Source organism: Pelmatolapia mariae, linkage group LG10_11 (genome assembly GCF_036321145.2).
Source record: "Pelmatolapia mariae isolate MD_Pm_ZW linkage group LG10_11, Pm_UMD_F_2, whole genome shotgun sequence".
NCBI lineage: Eukaryota > Metazoa > Chordata > Actinopteri > Cichliformes > Cichlidae > Pelmatolapia > Pelmatolapia mariae.
In genome coordinates, this window is record NC_086236.1 from 10,647,135 (window position 1) to 10,673,781 (window position 26,647).

The window sequence follows — 26,647 nt, forward strand, 5'->3', positions numbered from 1 at the left end:
TGTAAAATAATTACAACCTACATGACCTGTGTCTATCCTGGGATATGATGTTAGTGTTGTGGGTGTCTGACCTGAAAGACCAACACAAAAGCTGTATACAAAAATGAAATGAGCAGACTCTGTTTCATAAGAAAAATTAGATCCTTCAGTGTGTGCAGATACATGATGGAGATTCTCTATTACTCAGTTGTGCAAGCGCAATTACTTTGCAGTGGTCTGCTGGAGGGTGGCCGGCACTGTGACTGGCTACAAATTTAACACTCTTGAAGCTGGAGAGCAGATCATTGAACAAACTGTTCCCATCATGGATTAATCCGGACCACCCTCCGCACCCGTTACTGTAGAGAGCGAGCGAGAGAAAGCACCTTCTCTAACAGAGTGATTAAGCTCTGCTGACATAAGTACAGCTACAGGGTATCTTTCATACCACATCACCCTCTATAATAAAATACACCTGCATCGTAGAGAAAGTATCTGACAGGTATTTTTATTAATATTAATATTTTATCATCCTTAAAATCCCGTTCTGTTCACTCATGAGATTGAGTTTATTCCTTCAACTTAGAACTACTATGAGATATCATGTGATGATTCACTTGATGGATAAAATCCTCCTCAGAATGTGACCAGTGCCCAGGAGGACTATCTTCTGCACCTCCTGAATGGAGTGCAAGATTTCATTAATATAGTTTTCCATTTCTTTCTTTCTTATTTTTATTTTACCATTAATTTGAACTGCTTTAAACAAATGATTTTCTAAATATGAGATAAAGTATTTCTCGTCATATCAGAGCTGACATGGACTTGTCTAACGAGATTATTTGACTATAATAATGTGAAAACTTGGAGCAAACCATCACACACGATGGTTAATTACACCGATGAAATTATTTAATTTAAAAAATGAGCAAAATATGTCCATGTTGGCTCTGAAACAAAAAGAAATCCAGAGCGGAGCTAGATTTTAGTTCCCCTGCCGGAAAGATGACTGTGAAACATAAACAGGAAGCGGCAGGGCAGAGTTTTCGGGGAGTTGCTGGACAGCCATTGCAGTGTCGTGGCTCAGTAACAAAACACGAAGGAGGAGATAAGGACCTGGCATTTTGCAGGCTCTCTGATTTTTTTGAGCGAGTGACCAATTTACATGAGTATTAGAGCGAACATACTCGTTATATTAATCTACACCTAGATAACGGGTAAGTTTTTTTTGTTTAATGTACTTGATATCTGAAAAGAGTCCCGTAAACGTTCGGCATCTAGGCTAGCAATTTCTCCCGGCTGCTAATGTTGCTACGTTAGCATTTCTTACACCAAGTTTACTGTTACGGCGCTGGAAGTGGGGTGTACATTTAACTTGACCCGTTGTCATATTTATTTAAACATTGGTGCTTATTTCAGAGTTGAAAAACAGTCGGAGTATTGCACATATTTCATGGTTTTAGCACGTCGAAGAGCCGCTTCTGTAGCTAACTGCTAGTTAGCTAACGTAGCCATCGATGCAACGTCGCCTAAGTGATAGAGAATATGACACGTAGCTAGAAGCTTCCTGCTAGCCGGTTAGCCGGCCTCGCCTTCTCTTTTCAAACTATACTTAACCAATATATATATATATACGCTTGGTATGGTTTGTTGGTATTCTGAAATACAGTACTCGTTGTAGTTTTTTGGCTGAAGTGTAACCTGGCAGAGACCATCAACTGCTGTAACATTAGCCGTCATATTGAAGGTTAGCTCACTTCACTGCTACGTCGATACTGGCTGTTATAACCCGGGGATTTTGACAGCCGAGTCAAACCGCATTCGTTGTCTTCGTAGTGTTATGTTAGTTGACAGGTACTGCCTGAAACCTAAATGTGATAATAATTCATATCTTCTCAGAGGAGAAAATGTGCCCCATCTTAGTTTGGTAACACACTGCTCTGATAGGCGTTATCTAAGACATGAGCACTTTGCTACTAACACGCTGAACTAGGAGTTCAAGAGGTAGATCACGTTAGTGTTTGAGGGTAAGCGGTCTACATGGGTGACGATTTTTGATAAGACACCCCTCTTACCCATTTAATGTTGACTCGGCGTAATTGCAGTGTATTTAAATGTCAGATTTAATTATAATAGACATCTTAGTGATAACGAGTTTATCTTTGAGGGCACGTTTGAGTCCCTCAAGTCATCTTTTTTTTGTCACAAGTTAAAGGTTCAAGTCAAAGGAGACGAATAAATATAGAGAAAATCTAGTGGCCAATGAAATTAATTGGCTTGTTGTTTCACGTAGCTTTGCATAAGCGAACATTTGTAGCATAACTATTTTAATATATGTAACAACTTATTTCAAAACATAATTTCTCAAAGTACTGAGCAATTGAGCACAAAATTTTACTGCGGGTATTTAAAAGTTAAAAAAAAATCAACTAAATGTATGTGAAAAGTTTGGGGCCCACCTAATAGTTTTTGCCTTTTCCTCAATCGTATGACATGAGAATGGAATTTTAAGAAGTTGTTTGTTAGGGGGTTTTCCTTTAAGGAAACTTGTTGTTTATTAGATGGCCAGGAAAATTCATAAACTTCTGTTAAGATAACACAGGTAACGCTGACATCTTAAGTGGGGACCATTCGTCCTAGAGGCCCTTTATGAGAAAAAAAAGGCTGTAATGCTTCGGAAACCTTCTTGATGGATAATCATTTTGATCAGAGTAATTCACCTTCATCTTTGCATTACATTTTTATTTGTTTACTCTAAAGGCCCATTCCTATTTTCCCTTTATTTTGATAGTGTCTGTGTCTTTCTTAGGGCTACCGTTTGGTTTGGGTGAGCTCTTGTTAGAATATTGTCATTGTTCATTGGACTCTGAGACAGACGGCAAATGACAGAGCAAGTCAACAACAGCAAAATGTAGTAGAGCCTCAGCATAGTCTATTACAGTGTTCATGTGTATTTTTTAGGGCAAATATTTACCCGTCAGTGTGTCAGAAAGTCTTCTGAGATTTACCGACCAAACAGAAGATCTGTTGGCATTTGGCTTTTCATTTCAGACCCTAGTAGTAGCAGTTGGTCATGCTTGATGATCAGTTTGCACATCTTGTAAACGACACCGCCAGATCCAGTTGAAACAGGGTAAGGCAGCAGCCTTCAGGCAAGCTTTTTATGGCCACATGCATCTTTTGCTTGGCGAATATTTTACAGTCACTGAGGCAGGCATGGGAGTATATCGGTCCACATTGTGGCACCAGCTGACGTGTAGTTCAGCTGTATTTGCATGATCTTGACCTTTGTCAGCCTTATACTTTAGCCCTGGAGTTGTTTTCATGTTACGTAATTGGGGCCAGAGGTCTGTACCAGCTTACCTCGCTGTGATGCTGTGATCAGCGTGCAGAGGATTGAAAAATGAGATGAAGTTTTAAATGGAGTGCAAAAACTTCTTATTGGAGAGTGGATGTTTGCTTTTTCTGCCCTCCCTTTTATTGAACGTCATAAGTGTAGCACTCACATATTTGATTGGGTCACTTAAATGGGAGACAAAGAAGCTTATGTGAAGTAGAAATAAAAAACGAAGACTGTAAGAATGTGTCTTACCCAGAAAAAAAGAAGAAAAAAAACATGTTACACAACAGAAACAGGTACCTATTGATTTCATACTTATAGTAGTTATCTGAGTCTGTTTATTTTGTTTGTTTTTTTTAATTGGACAAACAATTAGGCTACCCCCTTTTGAACGTCTTAGACGGCATCATTTTTAGATTAAAGCTCATGTTGTCTGTCAAGAAACTGTCAGATGGTATGTGATCAGGGTTCTGAATCTCCTGTCCTGCTGGAACAAGATAATCATTGGCTGTAGAAAGGCACTCACTGTTCTTATCAGCAGTTGCTAGTATCTGTGTGATAGGTTGATGCAACTGGCATATTTAGTTCTTAAGTTATGTGTTACCCTTTAATTGTGTTTACCACTTAATGTTTTCAGATACTTTCGCAAGTTGGTTTTTGCCCTAATTAAACAAAAAAAAAATCACAATTTTTACTTATAAAATTTGAAAAGTACTGTTGAATCCGATAAGATATTTTCTTTAACTTAGCAGAAATAATTTCCTTTGGTGCAGAAGTTAAATAAATTAAGGTAAGACACAATTACAAAAGGTTCTAGAAAGTGTAGTTTAAATTTCAAATCTGAGTACCATATATTTATCCCCCAAAAAAGAACACACACACAGAGGCTAAATTCTCTTCCAGGGCCACTGAAATCTTCCTTATGCAGAAGGAAAATAAAAGGGACGACTGAATTTTGCTTCACTTTACAGCACTTATCAGTCCAAGGGGGAAAAAATACCCTGCTTTGTGAATTAATTTGTTCTTTCCTTTGTTTTGAATCCTCTTTTTTGGGGGGTCGGGTTGTTTTTCAGGATTCAACAGCTCCGGATATGTCATTCCTATTGGAGTGGATTTCTAGCGGTTTCAATAGCGTACTACAGTTTTTAGGTGAGTACCAACTAGGGATGGGAATCAAGAACCGGTTCCCAGTTGTCCAATTCCTTGAACTACTGGGAACTGTTAGTCTCGTTGGTCTGCTTGTCTATCGATCCAGTTATCGGTTCTTGCACTTGCAAATAGTGACACAGTCTATATTGTGGATATGACATTACTTTTATTGTTATTGCACAATAGGATGAGAATGCAATGGTAAACTGGAAACTGCATCTAGGACATAAACGGCTGCATTATGTTGCTAACACAGCTTCGACTCTTTGCAAGCATCTAGTCAGACAGCATGCTAACGCTAAGCTAGCCAAGAACGCAGGGTGATGTTAAAGCTGAGTGACTGCTGACCCCAACCCAGCCAGACAGACCCTAAACTTCAAAGGTAACAAACTGATGAACAGACAGGCTGCAGCCTCCGTTTCAACAATAGAGTTACTGTGTTGATCGCTTTGAAGTGTCTTTGTGCTGGTTTTCATCTTTGCTTTGTGTTGTCAGTTTTGTGTTCATACCTAAACACTGAGAGAATGTTCATATTATTTTCATTATCTTATTCCAGTGTTTTTCTAATTTTTCTATGTAACTTTGCAATGTCCAATTTCTGCTGTAACAAAACAAATTTCCCACGTGTGACTAATAAAGCTTATCTTATCTTATCTTATCTTATCTTATATGTGTGACCTTATTAGGATAGCGATTTGTGTTGGTGTGTGAAACTGTAGCCTCTGTTTGTATTGTTAAATGGTAATTATGAGTCAATGCATTTCAGCTATGTTACAGTAACATGAAAGTAATGTTACGAGTAAAATTAATTACTTTCTCCTGGGAGTGATAATTACTTTTTTGAGTATTGACTAACACTGATCTGCTTGCCGCTTGGCAGATCAGTGTTACGAGAGTCCATCTGTTAGTCGAACCTCGGATACAGGAGAAACAATGCGGTTTTCATCCTGGTCATGGAACACTGGACCAGCTCTTGGTCTGCATAACCGGCAATAAGTCGGACTTGTTCCCGGTGGGTGATGGGCTCCACCAGGGCTGCCCTTTGTCACTGATTCTGTTCATAATTTTCATGGACAGAATTTCTAGGTGTAGCCAAGTGGCGAAAGGCTTTCACCTGGGTGGTTTCAGAATCTCATCACTGCTTTTCACAGATGATGTGGTTCTGTTGGCTTCATCGGGTGATGGCCTCCACCTCGCACTGGAGCGGTTCACAGCCGAGTGTGAAGCGGTGTGAATGAGAATCAGCACCTCCAAATCTGAGACCATGGTCCTCAGTCGGAAAAGGGTGGAATGCCCACTCCGGGTCAGGGAGGAGTTCCTGCCCCAAGTGGAGATTGAAGTATCTTGATACCCACCTTCAGTTATATGTGCTGTTCAAGTATCTTGTTCACGAGTGACAGGAGAAGGGAGCGGGAGATCGACAGATGGATTGGTGCTGTGGCTGCAGTGATGCAGATGCTGTACCGGTCTGTTGTGGCTGGCCTCTCCTTTAGAGATAGGGTAAGAAGTTCGGCCATCCGGGAGGGGCTCAGAGTAGAGCTGCTGCTCCTCTGCATTGAAAGGAGCCAGTTGAGGTGGTTCAGGCATCTGACAAGGATGCCTCCTGGACACCTCCTGGGTGAGGTATTAGTCTTCACACGGCCTAGAAACTACACATATAGAATCCCTAGGAAAATACAACTTATTTTTCGTTTTTATGGGCCGATGATTTTTTTTTTTTTGTAACGGTATAAACAATAAAAGGTGGTGGATTGGCGAGATGCTGGCCAATGTGTAAAAATCACTCAGTTGTTTGGTGGTGGCTATGGCGGAGCTTCCACAGAGGCCAGCAGGTGGATGAGGGAAAGGGGAGGCAGGAGGAGGAGAGACTCGAGGTGGCCGCCGGTCTGAGTGTCAGGTGAACTTCAGGTAAGAAGTTATGACCTGCAGTCTATCTGGGTCAGATATAAACCAAGTTTAGGTGTATTTTATTTTCGTTGTGCTGACTTTTTACAGTCAGTTACAATAACTTGTACTGCGTACTGGCTAGCATGATGGAGTTTCTATACAGCTGGGTGGGTGCTATGATGTTACTGATAGTGAACTTTATTTTATTCATAAGGTTAGTTAGTAGAGTTGCCAACCATCATGTAAAAAACGGAATTGTCTCGTATTCAGAGAAAATATCACGCGTTTCATATTGAGCTGAGAAGGAACACAGTTTGTCCCGTACTTCAGCTGGAATGGAAAAAGACGCAAAGCTGGAGTTATTCTGTCTTCACGCTGTCAGCTGCCTCTTCTTCTCTCATTCTCTCCCCCTCCCTCTCCTGTTGCTGCTTCAATCATGAATCTGATCAATGATCAGCTGATCGGCTTTTCTGATGCAAGTCCCGTCTCTCTTGCTTATCTCCCATTTTGCGCCAGAAAGAGGAAACCAGCGGATGTCGCGCTAAACAACAGCAGCACGTTTAAGCGTGATCAGCTGTTGTTAGAATTTATTTAATATTACTTTCTAGTATCAGCTGATGTTTGCTGGAGCCACAGCTGTAAAACCTACTGGCCATGATATCGGTTTGGATATCTGGTGAGAGGGAAACATAAAGATGAAACCAGGAGATGTCCTTACTGAATCATCAGAGCTGAACAGGTGAAGGAGAAACAGGTTTACCTTTTAGGTGGCATGAATGAGTTGAAGGGAAGTTATGAACAGTTTCTGAGAGACAAATAACACCAGGATCCTTTTCTAAGTAGCTGACAGCTGGTAACTGTGCAGGGGCAGGTCTAGCAAAGTTTTGCCAGGGGGCCAGGTAGGGCATTAACAAGGAAAGGGGGGCACAAAGAAATACTTTTCTTTCTTATTCTCATTTAAAATATCTAGCTTTTAATAAATAATTATCTGAATAATAAAACCAAAGTTTTTATCTGACGTAAAATGTATAGAAATCATACATATACCAACAAGACAGTGTACATCACTGTCACAACAGCGTTTGTTTTCATTCAAAGGCTTTATGGCTTTAATACCTGGTGGGCCGGTCTCTAGTCAAAATGCTCGGGCCGATTTTTTTTTTTTTTTGTCCCAGTCCAGCCCTGAAGTCAGCTGTGACGTGAGGACTATATATACTGGCTGAGAGTGCTTGAGACTCGCTGCAATATCCACCTAAACAAATAGGTGTTGTCCCTCAGGCAAAACCTTTCCAAAGTTTCACACAGAAAGTCTGATCTTTCCAGGCTGTTGCAACATCTCCCTCTGTGTAATATGGATATCTCTGAGCTTCTGCACCAATATATGAAATGGTGGTTAAAAACTGACAGGATTGCACATGCATGTCTTCAACCTGTCTGCACCTCCATGCAAGGTAACAAAAATTGAGAGGTGCATGACCAGAAAAAATGCACCAAAGCATGTTTTAAATGTCACCTCTGGCGTCTGCCGCCATTTGCTAGGGAGACATCAGGTATAATGGGCCATTTATTCAATCCTGACCCTGTTGACATAAGAGGGTCACAGTGGGTAGTACAGCTTTAGTTGAGATCGGATATCAAATATAACTGAAGGTAAGGTATCAAATTAGAAATGGAATAAGTTGGATTGGTACATCCTCACTCATTATCTCCTAATCCACGCTGCAAAATTTTATTGTTGTTGTTCATAAAATATTTTTCAGCTGCAGCCCTTGTCAGGAAAATGCTTTGTTTTGTTTCACGTTCTAACACATCCATTTTTACACTCTTACACTTTTGATTGTATCACCATTTTTTGGAGTGGTCATCATTTTTCAAACTCTTTCTATTGCTTCAGTGTATGTGTTTAGTTCCTGGTTAGATCTCTAACACACAGTAGCCTATGGGTTATGGCACATGCAGCCCCAATTCCCATTGGGGCTGCATGTGCCATTTTGGTCCCTGAAAGTCGCTCAGCTTAAAGCTTTCAGTGATGTCCACATGCTGCGTAAACATGAAAGCCTCATAAAGGATACATCTCTCAGAAACATGACAGAATTTTCCACCCTTCTTTTTTTCCCTCTCTTTTCTTTCTCTCTCTGAGTGTCCATTTGAAATGTGTACCAGCAGCTCTTTTCCCCAGGCTGTGCTGTTCTAGTTTCTGTGTTCAAACTGCTTATATGAAACGGGCGTTCCTGTTCTCCCAGTTAGACAGGTCGCATAGTGCTGCTGTGAGTAATGATGTCATCCAGCTGACTGACTCAGAAATGTTATAAATCCACCAAGTATCACTATGCTGACTCAGAGTTGTAAACACAAAGGCTTGTAATCTTGTTAGGAAAGTTGATCAAGGAGTGGCATAACTTTGCACCTTTTACCTTTTGAGAAAAGTTTTTTTTTTTTTTTAATAAATGTAAAAAAAAGAAAAAAAAAAAGAAAGGAAAAATAGTCAAATCAGTCCATCAAATTGGAAACTAATTACTTCTTTTTAAATGATCATTGTGTGAATTTGAGAAAACCAAAATGGTGTTCTGATTTATATTAACTTATGTGGATTAAATATCCCCTGTAGTTCTAAGAACAGGTCTGAGCTTGACAGCCTTTGTTTAGTGTCACTGATTTGCTTTAAAGATAAAAAAAAATATAATGTGATTCAGCAACTTAAAAAAAAGAGTAGTAGCGTACAGGCTTGTGTTCTGAAATACTTTTGGCCTTCTTTCAGGACTGTATAAGAAATCCGGCAAGTTAGTATTTCTTGGCCTGGACAATGCTGGCAAAACGACGCTACTGCACATGCTCAAAGATGACAGATTGGGACAGCATGTGCCAACTTTACACCCAAGTGAGTTGGTGCTTACTCTGTCACACACATGCACGTTCACACATGCTCATTCGGTTATGTGTCAAAAGACTATCAATACAAAGAAATGGAGGCAGCTTTTACAGACATTTATATCTGTTTTCTTGTTAACAGACACTTTTAAAGCAGATGCTGTTGATTGGATGTAATATCATAAATGTAATGTACCTATGTGTAACATGGGCTTGGATATTCCATATGGAATTGCATTAAACTGATGTTTTTTCAGTATCTTTTGAGGTGCTTGACTAATTCATTTCCTCCCTTCCAGCCTCAGAAGAGCTGACGATTGCTGGTATGACTTTCACCACCTTTGACCTTGGAGGCCACGCACAAGGTGTGTCTGTGTGTGTGTTCTGATAGTTTTTGTATTTTACTGATTGCATTTTGTTTTTAAGGGAACAACAATATTCATTTGTATGGCTAATGTACTTCAGTTTTCAGTCTGGTTAGCCCAAGGTTTAAACAGAAGAGAAGTTGACAAATAAGATTTTAAAAAAACTTTTGTTTGTTCACTCAGCCCGCAGGGTGTGGAAAAACTACCTCCCTGCCATCAATGGCATTGTCTTCCTTGTGGATTGTGCAGACCTCGGGAGATTGGGTGAATCAAAAGCAGAACTTGATGTAAGTACCCGCAACACACGTGGTCACCATCACACCACTAAGCGTTGTTTTTGACAGCTTTTAGTATAATAACAAAGATAGAAATAAGTGAAGTTTTGGTTATTTATTGTGCGTGTTACCTTTTACCACATGTATTTGATAATTATGCAATTTGAGAAAAAAATGAGAGGAGATAATAGTTTGTTTGTTTTTCCCCAGTAAGTCCATATAAAGATACAAAGACCAGCCAACAAAGGGACCATTAAAGGACTACTCATAAAAGGGATTTTTTTCTTTCATAAAACAAGTAATCATGTAGAAAAAGAACAAAATATAATTAATAATTATTTTAAAAATAAGAGAAAAAGGAAACATGTTGAAAAAAGTGTGTTTGTATGAAAGCGTCACCACAATATTATTGATCACAATTGTTTGCCCAATGGGTACCAATATTATGGGAATTATGCTAGATTACATAAAACAGTATGGCAGTTTTTCTTTATGCAAGTGTTTTTTAAGGGTTTCAGTTTGTGGTGCATTAATCTAATATGTCTTGGATGTTTCTGAAAAATCTGCTTCTAGCCCCGCTTCTTAAAAGAGAGTGGTTCATTTCTCTTCCCTACATGTTCTAATCTACTTTTCAACTAGCAGACCAAAGGGATATTTCTGGTAACTAATTTACCAGTTTTAGAATAGTCTGAAAGGCAAAAGCTGCTCACAGAACATCCAAAACTGAGCAAATTCTAAATGACAAAGTGTAACATTGGCCAGTCAAATGCTTTGTTTGTATTTTAGGAGTTACAGGAAAATGTTAATCACACTCTTTATTTTTCTAATTGTGTTTCACAAAAGCATGTTTTTTGCTGGATTTTTTTAAATTTAATTTTTAAATGGACTTATCTGGGTGAATGATCAATGACCTGGCATGGCTATAAGAATCACTCCTCCTCCTTGTATTGGAAAGAATTTAACCAAACTTGTGTGCAAGTTTGGTTAAATTCACACCAGCTGTGTTCAAGGTCACATTTTAGTTTTACAGGCAGTAACCTATGAACAGTGATGGTTCATAAGCCAAATGAGCTACTACGTCATTGTTAGTGTGGTCTCCTGTCTGACTTCAAGTCACTAAAAACTCATGCTATTCAAAGGCTACTACTGTCTACTAGTTACATATAACTTAGTCAGTTAGAGGACAATCAAAGCAATAACTGTGAGAACTTACTAGAAAAAAATTATAATAGCCATAAACTCGTCATTCAAACACCGCATGTTTTTAAAAAAAATTTTTTTAAAATAAATCTGCTCGTGAATTAATTTTTTCCCTTAGAAGGGACGGTGCATATTATTGAAGATATCAATGTAAATATACCAGAGTTAGCTAAAAGGCTGCTCCTCATCTGTGGTCTCTGGCAGGTCAGACAAAAAAAAGTGAAGAAGAAATTTACCCCACACTGTCAGACAATGTACAACAATTTATTAGCCATTGTTTGAGATGAATTTTAAATGTGTTGAAGGTAGCGCATTGTCTTACTTTTTGGAATATGATTCCAAATCTACCTTTACCTACCAATACGAATTAAAATCATGTTGTCACTCTCATTGACCCACCCAGGCATTAATGACAGATGAGACCATCGGAAACGTGCCTATTCTGATCCTGGGCAACAAGATTGACAGGCCAGAAGCCATCAGCGAGGAGAGGCTGAGGGAAATCTTCGGATTGTACGGACAGACGACAGGAAAGGTGAGACCCCGTCCAAGTGAACCAAGGCTTTAAAGCTCTAAATGCTGATGAACAGAAAAAATATATATATAAGTTCATATATCAAAATATGAAAGGACCAGCAGTCCTAGATAAATCCCTGTCTGGTTCTTTTGCATAACATGTCAAATATTTCATCAATGTAAAAGACATAGGGGATCATGTGCAGTAAATCAGCCTTGTACCAATGTGTTGTGGTCCCAAAGTGGATTTGGTTTAATTTTTCTTTCTGCTTTTTTTTTTTTGTTTGCTTTTTCCTTTTTTTTTCTTCTGTCCTCAGGGCAACGTTCCCTTGAAGGAGCTGAACACAAGACCACTGGAGGTGTTCATGTGCAGTGTGTTGAAGAGGCAGGGCTACGGCGAGGGCTTCCGCTGGCTCTCCCAGTACATCGACTAAAGAAGCCAAGCCCCGTGACACGCTGACACGACCACCACCACGATTATCAGGGCGAGCACTAAATCCAACCATTCGAGTCGCCCACCGTTGCCACCAGTACCATCATGCTCAGCCCCATGTTCAGTTAATCAAGTCTACATCCACCTTCAGAGAAACCAGTACAACTTGATCCCAATAGACTTTTATTGGTCGAACATTTGGTTCTGCACTTACAGCATTCATACCTGTACGCGAACACAGTTGTTTCCATCTCTCGCTTTTTTTTTTCTTCCCCTCTCTTTGAAAGAGTAACATAGCATTGGTTCCACAGCAAAGGGTGTTCAAATTCAAGCGGATGAATCTTTTCTATGTTGTCTGTCCTTTGCTGCCCCTTTCTCCCTCGCTTCCTGCGATCTGTTGATAATGATGATAGATGCATTATAAGTGTAAAACTGTACATGATTCCATTTATATAATCAACAATCCAATGCCTCTCCCCCGCCCCCTCTTCAACAACATATTAAACAATGAGAGAGAGCAACATAGTTGTATACATTGCAGTACACTTTTTTAACAGTAAAGACATTCAACATCATATTTAATCGCAGTGTTTTCGTTTTTGTTTTTTGTTTTTTTGCTTTCCCCACATGGTTTCAATAAATAAATGAAGTGGCCACATGCACACCCCCCACTCTATACATGTGGCTGTTTTACCCATTTATTAAAATGGAACAGTGCATTGATCTTGGTGTATCAGAAATGTGATGAGTTTCTTTAGGTTATTTGGAAGTTAAAATACTCTCATCCCAGGCTTTGTGGGCACAGTCACATTATATTGAGTCAAAATAGTCAATAACCCCCCCCTCTTTCTTTTTCTCTTTTTTTTTCTTTCTTAAATTTACATAAGAGAAGCATGGGGTGGTAACATAACTAACAAGAGGAACATTTTAATAGAAGTAATACTGGCTGTAACTCTGATAAGGTTTGAAATTGTGTAGGTAGCACAATGGTCCGGTTGATGCAAGGAAGACTATTTAAATAAATTAAATGAACTTTGCAATAAATATCTTTATAATAACATGCAGTAAGAAATGAAGCGAGGAATAAAATAAACAGCCAGATGTAACGTCTAGTAGTCATCACTGTTAGAAGTTCATACTACAGATGTACGTTCCTGCTCAGACCTTTTCACAGGGTTAATCTAGTGACCAAGCAGAAGACACGTCCCACAGTGGGAACAGGTAGATAGGCTTAAGACACCTAAGAAAGGGACCATATATATGAAATGTACACAAACATCGTACATGGATTTTGTATTTATAAGTGGTATCCTTTGATCTATGTGCATTACCAGAAACTATTATGCATGCCTTGTTCTTTTGAGTTTTTTGTTTTATTTACCATTACTCCACAATACAACAGGAGAGAAGGAGATGCCAAAATTCACTATGAGATGATTGTTATGTTTTTGTTTTTATTTTGTAAGGAAACAATGGAATTGCGCATAATACATACTTTTTTCTGTCCTTGTCCCTTTGTGTCTCTTTAATTCCCTCATGAAAAGATGAGCTATTCCAGCAAGGGTGGGACTTACTGTTGTTTGCATCATATGAAATGTAATAAATGTTTGCAATGAATAACAGGCTAAACCTTGATCCCCAATGTAGACTCCTTTTTTTCCCCCCACTTTTCTTTAATATGAATGTTTTATCCATCAGCAATCAATTGGTGCTTCACACCCAAGCGCCTTATAAATCAATGGATTTGTTTTCTTCAACATTTTCCAGATGTGGTTCTTTTGAATTCACATTATATTTTTGTGAGTTAATAACATTCGAGAGCCTTCATAACTTTAGTTCAGGGGAGACGAAATTTCAAGGGGCTGAAAAACACATTGAGGCCCTGCAACCTAGTCAGTCAAATCTCTCCAAGTGTCATGTTCTAAAGGATAAATCTAGTCTTGTTTTTGTTCATTATTTATTTCTGTAACCAGTATTGGTGTCATGGGATTTGCCAGTCTTAACGGCACCAAAATAATGTCTGATGTAGAATAATAGAAACTAACATTGGTACCCTGGATGTTTTATCCCTTTTCTGATAATTCACTGGCTAAAATCTTAATTTGAGGTAAACTTTGCAAGGGCCAATATCACTTTGTGAGACGAGTAGTAGTCAAAATGAGTTATAGTCCATAAAAGGCCTACAGTTTTATACCTCACTTATCTCTTAGGTAAATTAAGACATTGCACAAAAAACACTTGATTCTGAGAGGGTCAGGTGCAAAGTTTTTTCCTTTCCTTTTTTTATGTAATGGTCCAATTTTGTCCCTTTTATTCAAGTAAGTGTCAATCCACCAATATTAACTGATCTAAGAATATAAAATAAAAATCTTAATTTTAAAAGTAACAGTATCAAAAATTAATTTAGTTAGGGTACAAATTCATAAATAATGTTGATGAATTACTGTTTGCCAGTTTAATAGTGAAGTTCAATGATCTCTAAGATGGTGATCCCTTCAGGAAAACACAAAATGGGATCGATGACAAATGGGGCAGGGGGGGGGGAATCATATATTGAGGTTACAGTTTAAAAATGCTTAACAAGCAAGAAGGTTAAGAACATTCAACAACTCAAAGAAACTCTGAATGTGATGAAGGGTATGAAATGAAAATGACTTTTTATTAATAGGTCACAAGACAGGTTGGTTGGCAATGACTGTCACAATGAGCTTTTGGCTGATGACTCCACATATGCGCATACAATGTTCTTAACAAGTTTATATTATTATGATTCATGACCATCTGATAAAATAAAATGAGCATTAAACATGCAAAAAAAAAAACCTAAACAAAACTCCAATTTATAAACATTGTTAAAAAAAATAAAAGATGTTGCAGTGCTGGTGATTTTCCTCTGACTAAAATACCCCTGGGTAGGATGTGACAAATATGACAAATGTGACAAATATGACAAATATGTAGGCTGCTTACAATGTAATGTATCCTGAGTAGGGATGGGTACCGGTGTCCGGTAGTAACCAGACCGAAAAGCAGCGCACATTTCGGTGCTTTATTTCGGTGCTTTTTTTTTCCTGAGCCAATTCTAGCCAATCATGCTACGTTTCCGAGGATAGTAGGCGGGGCCAGGTACGTACGTTCTTTTAGAGCAGAGCTACAGATTAAAAATGCCCAAGGCGAAGCGATCAAAAGTCTGGCTGTACTTCGCAGCAAAAGATGCAAACTCAGCAGCCTGCAACAAGTGCTTTAAGGTGATACTGTGATACTGTCAAAGGAGGTAACACCTCGAATCTGATGAAACACCTGGCGACGCATAGCGGGGTTTTTTTAAAGCCGAGAAATGCGCCGTGTTTGATAGCTTGCTGTGAGACCTCACGCCGTGCACATCTACTGCGGGTGTGGTGCCTGTTATCGGACCTGGAGTTAGCAACATCCCCCAAAAACCCGAAGAGTAGAGTCCTGGCCCCTAGCCCTGCCAGTGTAGCAGAAATGATGACGATGATGATGGCAGCAGCAGCCGTTCTTCTCTGCGTGAGTAGCTTAATGTTGTTCGTGTGTAATTTACGTTGAGTAGGCTAACCACGTTATTACATTAATGCACGTAAGGTGAACTAGCGAACACCGTCGTAGTTACATGCGGCTGTCTTCTTGTTTGATGGCAGATACTCCCTTCACCCTGGCCAAAAAGGCTAAAATGACCAAAGAAAAAGTGGAAAACAGTTAAACATGAGAGGTTTTTGGACAAAGTTTGTGTTTTTTTTCATTGATTAAGCACTGCTTCCAGCCAAGAGTGATACCATATATGCCCTATAGCTGCAGAAAAGGCTTACATTGTTATCTTTTTTTTTTTTTTTTTTTTTTTTTTTTTTTTTTTTTACAAAAAAACAGCTGAACATGAGAGGTTTTTGGACCAATTTTGTGTTCTCCATTCTTTAAGCACCGGTTTGAGCACCGTTTAAGCACCGGCACCGTTTCAAAAGTACCGGTTTGGCACCGGTATCGGATACAACCTAAACGATACCCATCCCTAATCCTGAGATAGCCGTTGATGCTACCTAAAAATGCAGTGATTTGATTTTGTAACTACAGTCCAGAATTCCCAGATAAAGTAACAAGCAAAAGTAGATGAAAAATAACATCAAAAAACAAAACAACATATTCACCTAAATTTTATCCTCCACATCACCTTTATGGGTGGAAGAAGTATCTCATCCCAAAATTAAACAGTATACATCAACATGTTGTGCTACTTGAGTTATTAAGCTGTTGTGATTTACATTATGAAGTTTGTGGGAGCATTGCGTAACTGTGGACGTAAAAAAATCAAAACATTTTGCCTTTATGTTTATTATTTAGTTTCAGCACAAGCGTCGTACTGTGTAATGCCACTGGATGGCGCAGTCGACATGGGAGAGTATATTTGAAGGATCTCAGTAAATACTAGAAATAACAACAAAATAATAGAACAATGGGGGATACATTAGAGTCTTTGAAGGAAAGTGCACTCATTGCCTCATAAGCACTTTATTACTAATAAAGTTCTTTTAAATAATTTAAGAAAAATAAATATAAAATTTTGTCAAAAGAGATTTAAAAGGTACATTCAAGAGAAGGAACATAACTGTACAGATCTTTTAAAACATTTTTTTAGTTTCTAAATAGCACATCCAATGCAAATTCAATGGTTTTAAATTCTTTTCTTAAATAGTTGTGATGACTGGCTTTATTATATAATACATGTTTTAATTTTGTTTGTTTTTTAGAATCTAAATATAGAGCTTTTGTTGTCTTTGGTTATTTTTTCTTGTACTTTGTAAACAGTACCTCTTAGCCTAAACAATCTTCCTTTCAATTTTTAAACAAAATACAGGTACATTTTCTAAATGCATTATAATTTATAACTGTTTTTTCCCCATCCCGTCATCAGGCTTAGTGTAAAGACATAAGTTACACAAAATTACAATCTTCTCACAGTTCAGCTCTTTTTGTCACTGTCTTTGAGCTTAGCTTTTCCAACTAGAGAAGCAGTACTTGAATGCTGGAGGTTTCTTGAATGAACCACAGGACACTTTTTCCAGTGCTATGCCCACCCTCAACTACTGTATGACATAAGATCACATAAACCTAACTAAACATAAAGTATGTAAGATTCTCAATGCAATAGAGTGCTTTAGTCTATTTAATATGCAATGGAAATATGAAAACAGAAACTTTCCCATTTACATTACAGCACTCTCCAGAATAAATATCAGCGATACAGACTCCCACAGCAAAAAGAGGGGAGAATACAAACAGGACTACGGCAAATATCAGGTGTCCACACACCCCACCGTGATGCTTAATTCCCTTCAGTATCCTTTCACCTTTCCCTCAGTTTCCTCGTTCCAGGTTTGCACTCTCAGTGAATGGAGCTGACGTTCCAAGTTTGGGCTGAGGTCTGACGCAGGTTTGTACACCTGGTAATGGTCCTGGTTGAAGTACAGTCGGGGTAAAATGCACGTCTGTTTTTTTGTGTGGTTGCCTTGATGTATCTGAGGAGGTTATTGAACAATGGGCACCCAAAGAAAGAACTGCCTGGCCTGAATGCGATGCCTCGGATAATCCTGGGCAAGCTGCCTCAGCGCAGGACAAGTTGTCTGTTCCCGATTCAAGTGGCATCTGACGTGGCCTGGAGCAGGAATGTGTGGGGAGGATTATTAGCTTGTGAGATTGAGAAGGAAGAGGAAAAAAATATCAAACAATGCTTTTATGATGATAAAAAAAACAAAAACAAAAAAACTTAAAATACAAAATTACAACAACAAAACCGAGTTTGTGCATGTGATGATACTGTTCACAGAGCCCATGGTATATTTATATAATATACTATACCATACTAAAATAAAGCACTGGTTCTGACACAGTTATCATCCTAAATAATATATTATTAAGGAGAACAGAAATAATACAATCACGAGCACTATTTAACTTACTTTAAATAATATACTGTATATAGACAGGCAGTTAGCTGTCTGTTGTTCTGCCTAAGAAACTGATGCCAACAGTCTTCCTTTACCATAATTTAAGGATACAAGACAATAGGGGAGGAGATTCGGTATTACTGGGAACTTTTACCCTGTCTTATCTCCTTTCACACCTCAACCCAGTCACAACAAAACATCAGCAGTTAACAAGACGTGTAGGCTATTCCAGTCATGGGGAAATGCTTTTTGATATTCTATAAGAGATCATTCCTGTTAAAGTGCTGGACAGCTCATGAATTCAACTGAAGTAAGATTTGTCTTTGATTGTACAAAAACATAACTTTATGTACAATCAAGAGCACAATCGAGAGTGACAGGGTGTCTCTGAGCAGGGACGTTAATGAAATAATATACAGGGCTTTGTTAGATCATTACGGAAATGCAATACCTGATATTCATAGTACAAAGAAAAAATGTAAAGGCAGGGCATGTAAGTGCATACACATGTTTGTGAAATAGTAGCGCAGCCACACGGAGGTAAGAGGAAATATTCTGTGTCAGCTTGATTTGTGAGCTCATGATGAGATGTTGCAGATGAAATGGGGAAATTTTCTTCTTTCACTGGAAACTTTGATGTAATCTTTGATATCATTTTTGAAGCTCACATCAAACACCGACGGACTTTTTCACAAAGAAACCTTTGTTTTTGCTCGACCCAGAGGGATTTTCTTACTCTCTGTCTTTAACCCTCAAATCCACATCATTAAATCTATTGAAGAGTTTACTTTAAGACAGACACTATCTACAGCTAAAAAGGGAGATAGAGCAAATAGACACATATAAAACGTGTATGTGATGAAACTGATAAAGGGCAGAAGCTTTGACTTATAATGATGGTTCATATGACTGGTCACCTGACAAATTCTTCAGTTTTTGGGATATAGCTTTCTGCTCCTGATGCTGTCATGTGTGTCATTTGTTTCTCTGCTTGCAATGTCACCGGTTTTGAGTTTAACCCTCAAGAGACAGACTGGGATAATTTATGACCCCAGCAAGTAACAATGGATGAACCAAAACACCCTGACTATTATTACTGATGACTACACTGTAATTTTCTGTTAATTAAAGTCTTACAGAGTCACCAGTCCGTCTGTGCTTTAGTGTTAAATAACAACATGCTGTAATATAGATAAAAACTATATTACTGAAGAACATCTGCTGTGTGAGAACAATAAGAAATTAGTAACAGGTACATTTCTACCTCTATTTATCTCCCTAATTTCCTCTCTCTCTCTCTCTCTCTGACACACTGCTGAAATCCAATAGAGGCAAAATGCAATATGTACATACACTGTGGTAATATATTGAAATGTAGGAGGGAATAGTTCCTGGAAATCTGAGTAAGCAGAAATCTGAATCACTTTCTGTATTCGCAGAGCTTAAAGCTTAAGAATTTTCCCCCTCACAGAGCTGAAATGTGCACACTCCTGAAGCACTTCCAATTTAATTTAAAATGTTCAGAGCACAGCTACGGTATGTTCAACGTGAAGCCCTTCTTATCAATCGACCAAATGTATGAATTTGAAAAATGATCTTGAAATGAAGTATCAAATTCAATCACAGGACATTTTAGCACATAAAGCCCATGGGTTTTCTCAGAGTACGAGCACTGATTTAAGAATATTCGTCACAGCCGACTCTCACCCACACAAGATGGAAAGATGGAAGGCATCGCATATCTTTATTAAGGGTTTTTAAGATGAATGTTTTACAATTTAGTTGATTTCTAACTGCTAATATGTGCAGAAGCTTGGCACATAATCTCTAAAGGCATTGAAGCTAATCACAGTGGCATCGGCGTAACTTAGTGCTGAACATCTGGAAACTGGAAGTGCTGAAACTGGAACACCACCATCACTTTCCACAGTGAAGCCAGTTTTACATCAACATGTACTGAGAGTGGGTGACCAAGAAAACCCCAGCTTCAAAATTAACACCTTCAAACTCAACTGAACTTTGCAGCTGCCCACACGGTCAGATGAGATAAAGAACTATTTGGCCACAATGACAAGAGGTATGTTTGTAGGAGTAAATGTGAGGCTTTCAAACCTAGCATCATTCTCTGAGGCTGTTCTGCTGCCAGTGCACAAAGTGGATGGAATAATGAAAAAGGAGGTCTACCTCAAAATTCTTCAACTTCACATCAAATCAATAGTTAGCTGGTTAAGTGTTGAGTGTTCCAACAGAACAATAACCACAAACAGAAAACCAAAAACTAGTTTTGGAATGGCTAAAGCAGGCTAAAATTAAGCTTCTGGAAGAGTCTTCCCAAAGCTTTGACCTTAATCCTGCCTCGAATTTGTGGACTATGTCAGGAAACCAACCAGTTTAAATGAACTTTACCAATTCTGCCAAGAAGAGTGTTCAGAAATCTGGCAGACAGAAGCTTGTTGATGAGGTGCAACTTGCACATTTAACCAAATATTCGCAGAGGTGTATATTTAAATTTATAACTTTGACCCTGTGCACATTAGAGAAACTCTAACAAACTTGTGAACCCAGTTTAAAAAAAAATAAAAAATAAAAAATCATTCAAGATATATTTACACTATTTACAACATTCCTCATGATGAGTGTATGACCACAACTGCATAGGTCAGTAAATTGAAAAGGGTGATAACAGGCATAACTGTGCCAGTGCAAATATTCAAATATTAATTAATACCAGCAGAAGTTATTATCATTATTATTATTATTATCCATAGTACCAGCTCTAGCAGAAGCAGAAGAAACACTATGTTTTATAATTAAATGTTTGAAAGCATCAAATAAATTCTTCAAAAGAGTTTGCCACTTTCTGTCTCCTGGCTTCCACCCTGATTGTCTTCAGTTCCTTTCTTTATGTAAAACTTATTTTTAGTTGCAGCTTACGTGTGACCTTTGTGCAGTCTCAAGCTGGACTGTGGCCACAGTAAGAGAATGACAGCGACCTTGTTGATTCAAACAGAAACAAAACCAAAGAGTCAAGATACAAAAACACGGATATGATACGATAAACAATGTCATTGTTTGGGACCTTCTAAATATAACTCTTTTTTTTTTTTTTTTTTGAAGGATTACATCAGAGATAAAGGTCTGGTTCCTTTTTATAGCTAAAATAGTCTGTCCCTGAACACGGCCATGATTGTTTGACAACAGGCAAAATTTGGAAACTATTTAAGCTAATTTTGTTTATCATATTAACATTACTAAAACTAGTGTGGATTCCAGTGGTGGGAAGCTGCCTAAATAAAAATACAGCTGGTATTTATATTAATTGGTAGAGCAAGTATTCAGAATGCTTTCTTATATCATTTAAAACCGTCAACATAGTAAATTTCCAAAGAAAAATAAATGTATAAAATTATCATGAAAGTCTGCCTGTTCTGACCAGCTTTTAAACTTTCGTATTGTTTATATTGTATTATTTTTCTTGCTACAACTATTTTTACTTTTTCCTTCCCCAAAAATGTATGTAAAATGTAAATAATTTATGTAATAAATGTATATAATCATTTATATCATCTGATTTAAAAGAGTAAATGTACAAAATTTCTGTCTAAATATAGAAATGTAGTTGAATGACAAGAAATAAAACACCACCAGTGTTGGTTATCATTTACACCTTTCCCCAGATTGAACGCAGTCAAATATTTGTCCAACCAACAGTCCAAATCTCCCAAAATGGTTACTTAAAAATTAAAATTAAAAGGTTTTTAAATATTAAAAAAAAACATTTTCTGATGATATAGAGTTTAATTGCATTTGAATTCAGACCACTTACATCTATTCATTGAACAGAACACTGAGTTGAACATCAGAATCAGTTTGCAATTTTCTTTTAAACATCTATGTTTCCAAGAATAAAACAAATATAAGAATTACTTACAAGCTTAAAGCTACAGATTTACCTTTTATTTAATGTATAAGTAATAAAATAGTGCAGATAAAAAACTGTTGCAAAGGAACTTTCTACTGTAAAAATGTAAAAGAGGGCATCATTTCATTGAAACAACAGAGATTACAAAGACATTTGAAGTTCTATTCTAAGAGCATTTCTAAGAAACTTCTACGAAAGTTTTGTCCTCATATAGCAACACAGTTTCTTTGTTGTGAAAGAAAGAAAAAAATCTGATATATATATATATATATATATATATATATATATATATATATATATAAACAGTAACCTGTTTTACACAATAAGAAGTGACTCAAAACATAAGAAAAGACTATAAGAAGAGGACTAAGGGCCTGTAGCTGTAAAACCTTGCTGCATTTTCTTGACTAAAAAAGCACAAACATTGGTTTAATAATGCAAGAAAATTACAATAGAATCACACAACTGTCTTATTGAAGTTACAAGACAAAACTGAACATTTTCTATTCATGGATCAGCTGCATATCTGGCCTAAGTCTTAAAATCATACCAGTAATCAAGCATGGCTGTGACTTTTGAGTGCTATCATTCATTCTGAAGTATATGGGTTTTCAAATGAGACACTGATCTCCTGAGATTGATACAAGAATTATTCCCAAAAAAAAGCCTTGAGAGGTTATTCCCTACATTGGCTTTTAATTCCAATCTGAGTCATTTGACTATGATGTTCGGAGATGATATTGTAATATGTTGACTCTACAGAGAAAATAGAAGAGAGCCTGAAGAGGTGGATGTATGCTTTGAAGAGCAAAGGAATGAAAGTTGGATTTACATGTGTGTAAATGTGAGGGAGACAGTAACAGTGAAGGAGTAGATGAATTTAAATACCTGGGGCCACCCAACCATAGAAATGGGCTGTGCATAAGAAAAGTCAAGAAGAGGGTAAAAGAAGGGTGGGGCAGATGAGTGTCAGGTGGAAAAGAGGAAAACCAGTGAGAAGATTCAGAGATGTAGTGTAGGAGCATGCTGGATAGGGTGAGATAGAAGCAGATGATCCACTGTGGTGACCCGTAAAGGCACCTGCTAGAAGAAGAAGAAATATTTGGTATAATGTTGGCAAACATATTAAAAATGGACTAAAATGCATGTTAGTTGTTCAAAATTATCTACTTTAAAATATTTGAGGTGATACAGCTCATAGCATGTTTTTGACTTTGGCAGCTGAACATTTTATCCATTTTGCTCCGACATTGTTCTTCTGCTTTTGTGTCACCTTTTTCTAGCCAACAGTCTTGTTAATGTTTCTGAAAGTGAGGGCTACGCAAACACTGAAACATTGAAGGCTATTTATAGTAGGTGTCTGTGAGTGTGGGGGTGTATACAAGCCATGGGGATGTGTCCTTCACCACTGCTGTGAACAATGCTCTGTGCCAGACTCACAAACACTTATTTGCAAGAGGGAACTCAGTTAGTGTGGAGAACAGTATATATGCATATAGACTAACACATAAGCACACGGCACATGTGCATGAAAACACACAGGGAAACAAAATCACACTGCAAAGTCAAAGAGAAGAGGGAGCTTTGCAATTGCAGCCTCTATTTTTTTCTAACCTCAAAGGAAATTCACATCATTGGATGTTATTTGGAAACTAAAAGACTTGTAAAATAAAGTAAGTACACTAAAACTGGGCTACTGTTAACAGATATGAATTTTTAATTGTGTACCTGAAACAGTGGCTTTGACTTCTTGGTTGATTTTAAATATGGAAAATGTAGCAGTATCACAAGTTAGCTAACAGCCAGTGATAAAGAGGTAAGACAAGCTGCAAGTGATGTCGAGGGTTCAAAGATAAGTGGTATACAGTGTGGGAAATAATTCTTTGATTGCCTGCTGAATTTGTAAGTTTGCTCATGTACAAAGAAATGAACAGTCTTAGTTTTACCGTACTTTCATTTTAATGGATAGAGACAGAATATCTACCCAAAATCCTGAAAACACATGTTACATGAAAGTTATTAATTGAGGTGCACGTCACTGAGTGTTTCATTGAAACAACCCAGAAACAATAGGTTTGGATCCTATGAGGTAGAGAGGCGGAGTAATTAGTAAGGTTGTGTGAAGTGATGCAGAAGTATCCACATGGCAGCCATTGGATACTTGAGCCGAGCTCATGCAATTCTCCAAAAAATGCATTTCAGTGCTTTCTTTATTACCTTACCAATACATAGGATACACTGGACCATCTTTTATGGAAGCAGAGATGTCTTTGCACAACAGACCATTCAGAAAAATGTCAAAGGTAATTTTTACATAACCAGTTAATAGAATCAGCTTCTTCTGAAGTTGTCACCTTGTGCTAAGAGCATTTTTTAAAACTCTATAAATTAAGATTAAGATTTAAGTTTAAAATGATGAATTTCATTTCAATATATATGATTTATGTCCTCAGTTTGAAAGCCGCTGCACAGCAGCCTTTGGGATTATCATTCATGAATTTTATCTCTGTCACAGAAAGCCTTAAGAAAAGCAAAACTCCAATTCCACCCTCAGTAATGAAGTAATATTTTTCACCAGTGGTTCTTTTGTATAAGAGCTCCATGAAACAACATTTTAGGAACACCTTACGTAAAATACCTAAGGTACAGTATGTCTACGTAGGCTTTCAGTTATCCAGATCGTGGTCGTTTTAAATGCTTAAGTTGAAGGCAACTGGACTTTTTTTTAAACAATATTTATTTAAACAGCACTTACAAAATGATAGCAATCACAAAACTGCACAATTATTATAATGTGAACAGAGCAGCACAAGAATCAAAGACAAAGTTTACACTGAAATCCCAAAATAAACAGATATCTTAATATTTCACTTCAGGATCATCTGAGGATCATCTTCAGTAAAGAACAGAGGGGATACAGCTTCAAGAACCAAAAAAAGAAGTCCAAAAGCCTTCAGCTCGAGCGCTTCAGACCGTGTAAGGTATGCCTTTTGTTGTCTATTCTCAGGACATTTCACGCCCATGTCAACAAATTCCACATTATTAAGGAGCCTCATGTAAGTGCAGTTGAATTCTCTGAACACTGTAGTTCTCTTTTTCTGACTTGTTATTATTTCCCCTTAATATCTTTACTTAACTACATGGTGTTTTCTATTAGCTTCAATGAAAAATTAATAAGGAAAGAGATCTTTCTTTCTTTCTTTCTTTCCCAGATAACCTTAAACTAAATCAACAAATCCAAATCAACCTTATAGCCCCCGACCCCCGAGAAAATGTACTATAAAGCATAATTATTTTCTGGAGTAATAATGAATCTTTGTAAATATCCAATAAGCATGATTTACTAAAAAGGCATATGTAGATATAGATGTGGACACAGGTCAAAACATAAGTACAAATAATAGTTTGGAGTGCAAGTATAGTGCAAGTAAATATAAGTTTTTGGTAAGTTCTGCTTTGAAGATGACAGATATTTGAAAAAATATTTTTTTTTGGAGGAGGTGTATGTATACAGCTGTCATGGTGCTTGATGTATTATTATAAGTCAAGTTGTTTTATCAACTTACAGTGTCTTAATATGACAGTGTCTTAATATGCCCAATGGCATATTTAAAAAAGACCACTACTATTAAACCAGATCAACAACACCAGCAGAGGGCAGTACAGGAAGGCAGCTGAGGGTCACAAGCTCTTCTTTTTTTTCAAGCTTTTTTTTTTTTTTTTTTTGCTGTAACTGGAGAAAACAGAAAGGCTCAGATTTTTACAATCTGATATCCTACTTTGATTATGATTATTATCAATAATAATGACTGGACAGTTTGTCTATAGGATCTCCTGCCTTTTCCCTTTACTTTGTCATCTGGTGCCAATGCTTTCATTCACTGAAGCTTAAAGGTTAATAAAAATGCTGTAATATTTGTTAAGATTGTATCAGTTAGATAAGATAAGGTTCAATGGAAATTTAAAAGGCTACCTGATATGCTTCTTCTGCTGGTTTACAACAATTGCACTTATTCATGATTAGATAGGGTCGTGATTTTAGAATTTAATCAAATCATTAAGTTATTTTAAAAAAATAAACAAAAAAGGTTTATGTAATTTATGTATTTATTTGGTTTTACTGTCATGTTCAAGTACAAGCAAGTGAAAATAGTAACTCACGCATCCATCCATCCATCCATCTTCTGCCACATATCCAGGTTCAGCCTCTTCCTCACCCTGGCCACCTCCCAGCTTATCCAAGGGGAAACAGAGATATAATCCCTGGAGTGAGTCCTGGGTCTGCCCTGGGGCCTCCTCGCAGTAGGACATGCCTGGAATACCGATTGAGTCCACAAGGCATCCTTGTCATCCTTGTCAAACTACCGTAAAAGGCTCCTTTCGATGTGGAGGAACAGCGGCTCTCCAAATCCCTCTCAAATGGCCGAGCTCATGACCTTGTCTCTAAGGGAGAACTCACCCACCCTACAAAGGAAACTCTACCGCTTCTATTCGTGATTTTGTTCTTTTGGTCACTACCTAGAGCTCATGAACACAGGTGAGGGTGGAAAACGTAGACTGACAGGTAAATCAACAGTTTCACTTTTATGCTCACCTTTCTCTTCACTACAACAGATCATACAGCCACCCCAATCCATCCGTCAGTCTCACACTCCACTCTCCCCACACTCGTGAACAAGAACCTGAGATACTTAAACTCTTCCACTTGGGGTAGTAAGTCAATATTCTGTCCATAAAAATTATGAACAGAATCAAT

The 26,647-nt window shown here is 37.7% G+C and overlaps 1 protein-coding gene across 1 annotated transcript; it reads left to right on the forward strand.

The window, feature by feature from the left end:
* Positions 1 to 1,023: 1,023 nt before the first annotated feature.
* Positions 1,024 to 13,654, forward strand: sar1b (secretion associated, Ras related GTPase 1B). Its single transcript, XM_063487541.1, has 7 exons — positions 1,024 to 1,196; positions 4,393 to 4,468; positions 9,114 to 9,233; positions 9,523 to 9,588; positions 9,772 to 9,875; positions 11,467 to 11,598; positions 11,897 to 13,654. The coding sequence occupies exons 2-7, from the start codon at positions 4,411 to 4,413 to the stop codon at positions 12,011 to 12,013; spliced, it is 597 nt and encodes a 198-aa protein (XP_063343611.1). The 5' UTR covers positions 1,024 to 1,196; positions 4,393 to 4,410; the 3' UTR covers positions 12,014 to 13,654.
* Positions 13,655 to 26,647: the final 12,993 nt, after the last annotated feature.

What these genes read in the sequence shown, in the direction of transcription:
- sar1b (XM_063487541.1), top strand. Translation starts at nt 4,411, where the DNA reads ATGTCATTCCTATTGGAGTGGATTTCTAGCGGTTTCAATAGCGTACTA. An exon ending in TAGCGTACTACAGTTTTTAG is followed by an intron (nt 4,469 to 9,113) that starts GTGAGTACCAAC and finishes GCCTTCTTTCAG; the next exon opens with GACTGTATAAGAAATCCGGC. An exon ending in ACGGACAGACGACAGGAAAG is followed by an intron (nt 11,599 to 11,896) that starts GTGAGACCCCGT and finishes TTCTGTCCTCAG; the next exon opens with GGCAACGTTCCCTTGAAGGA.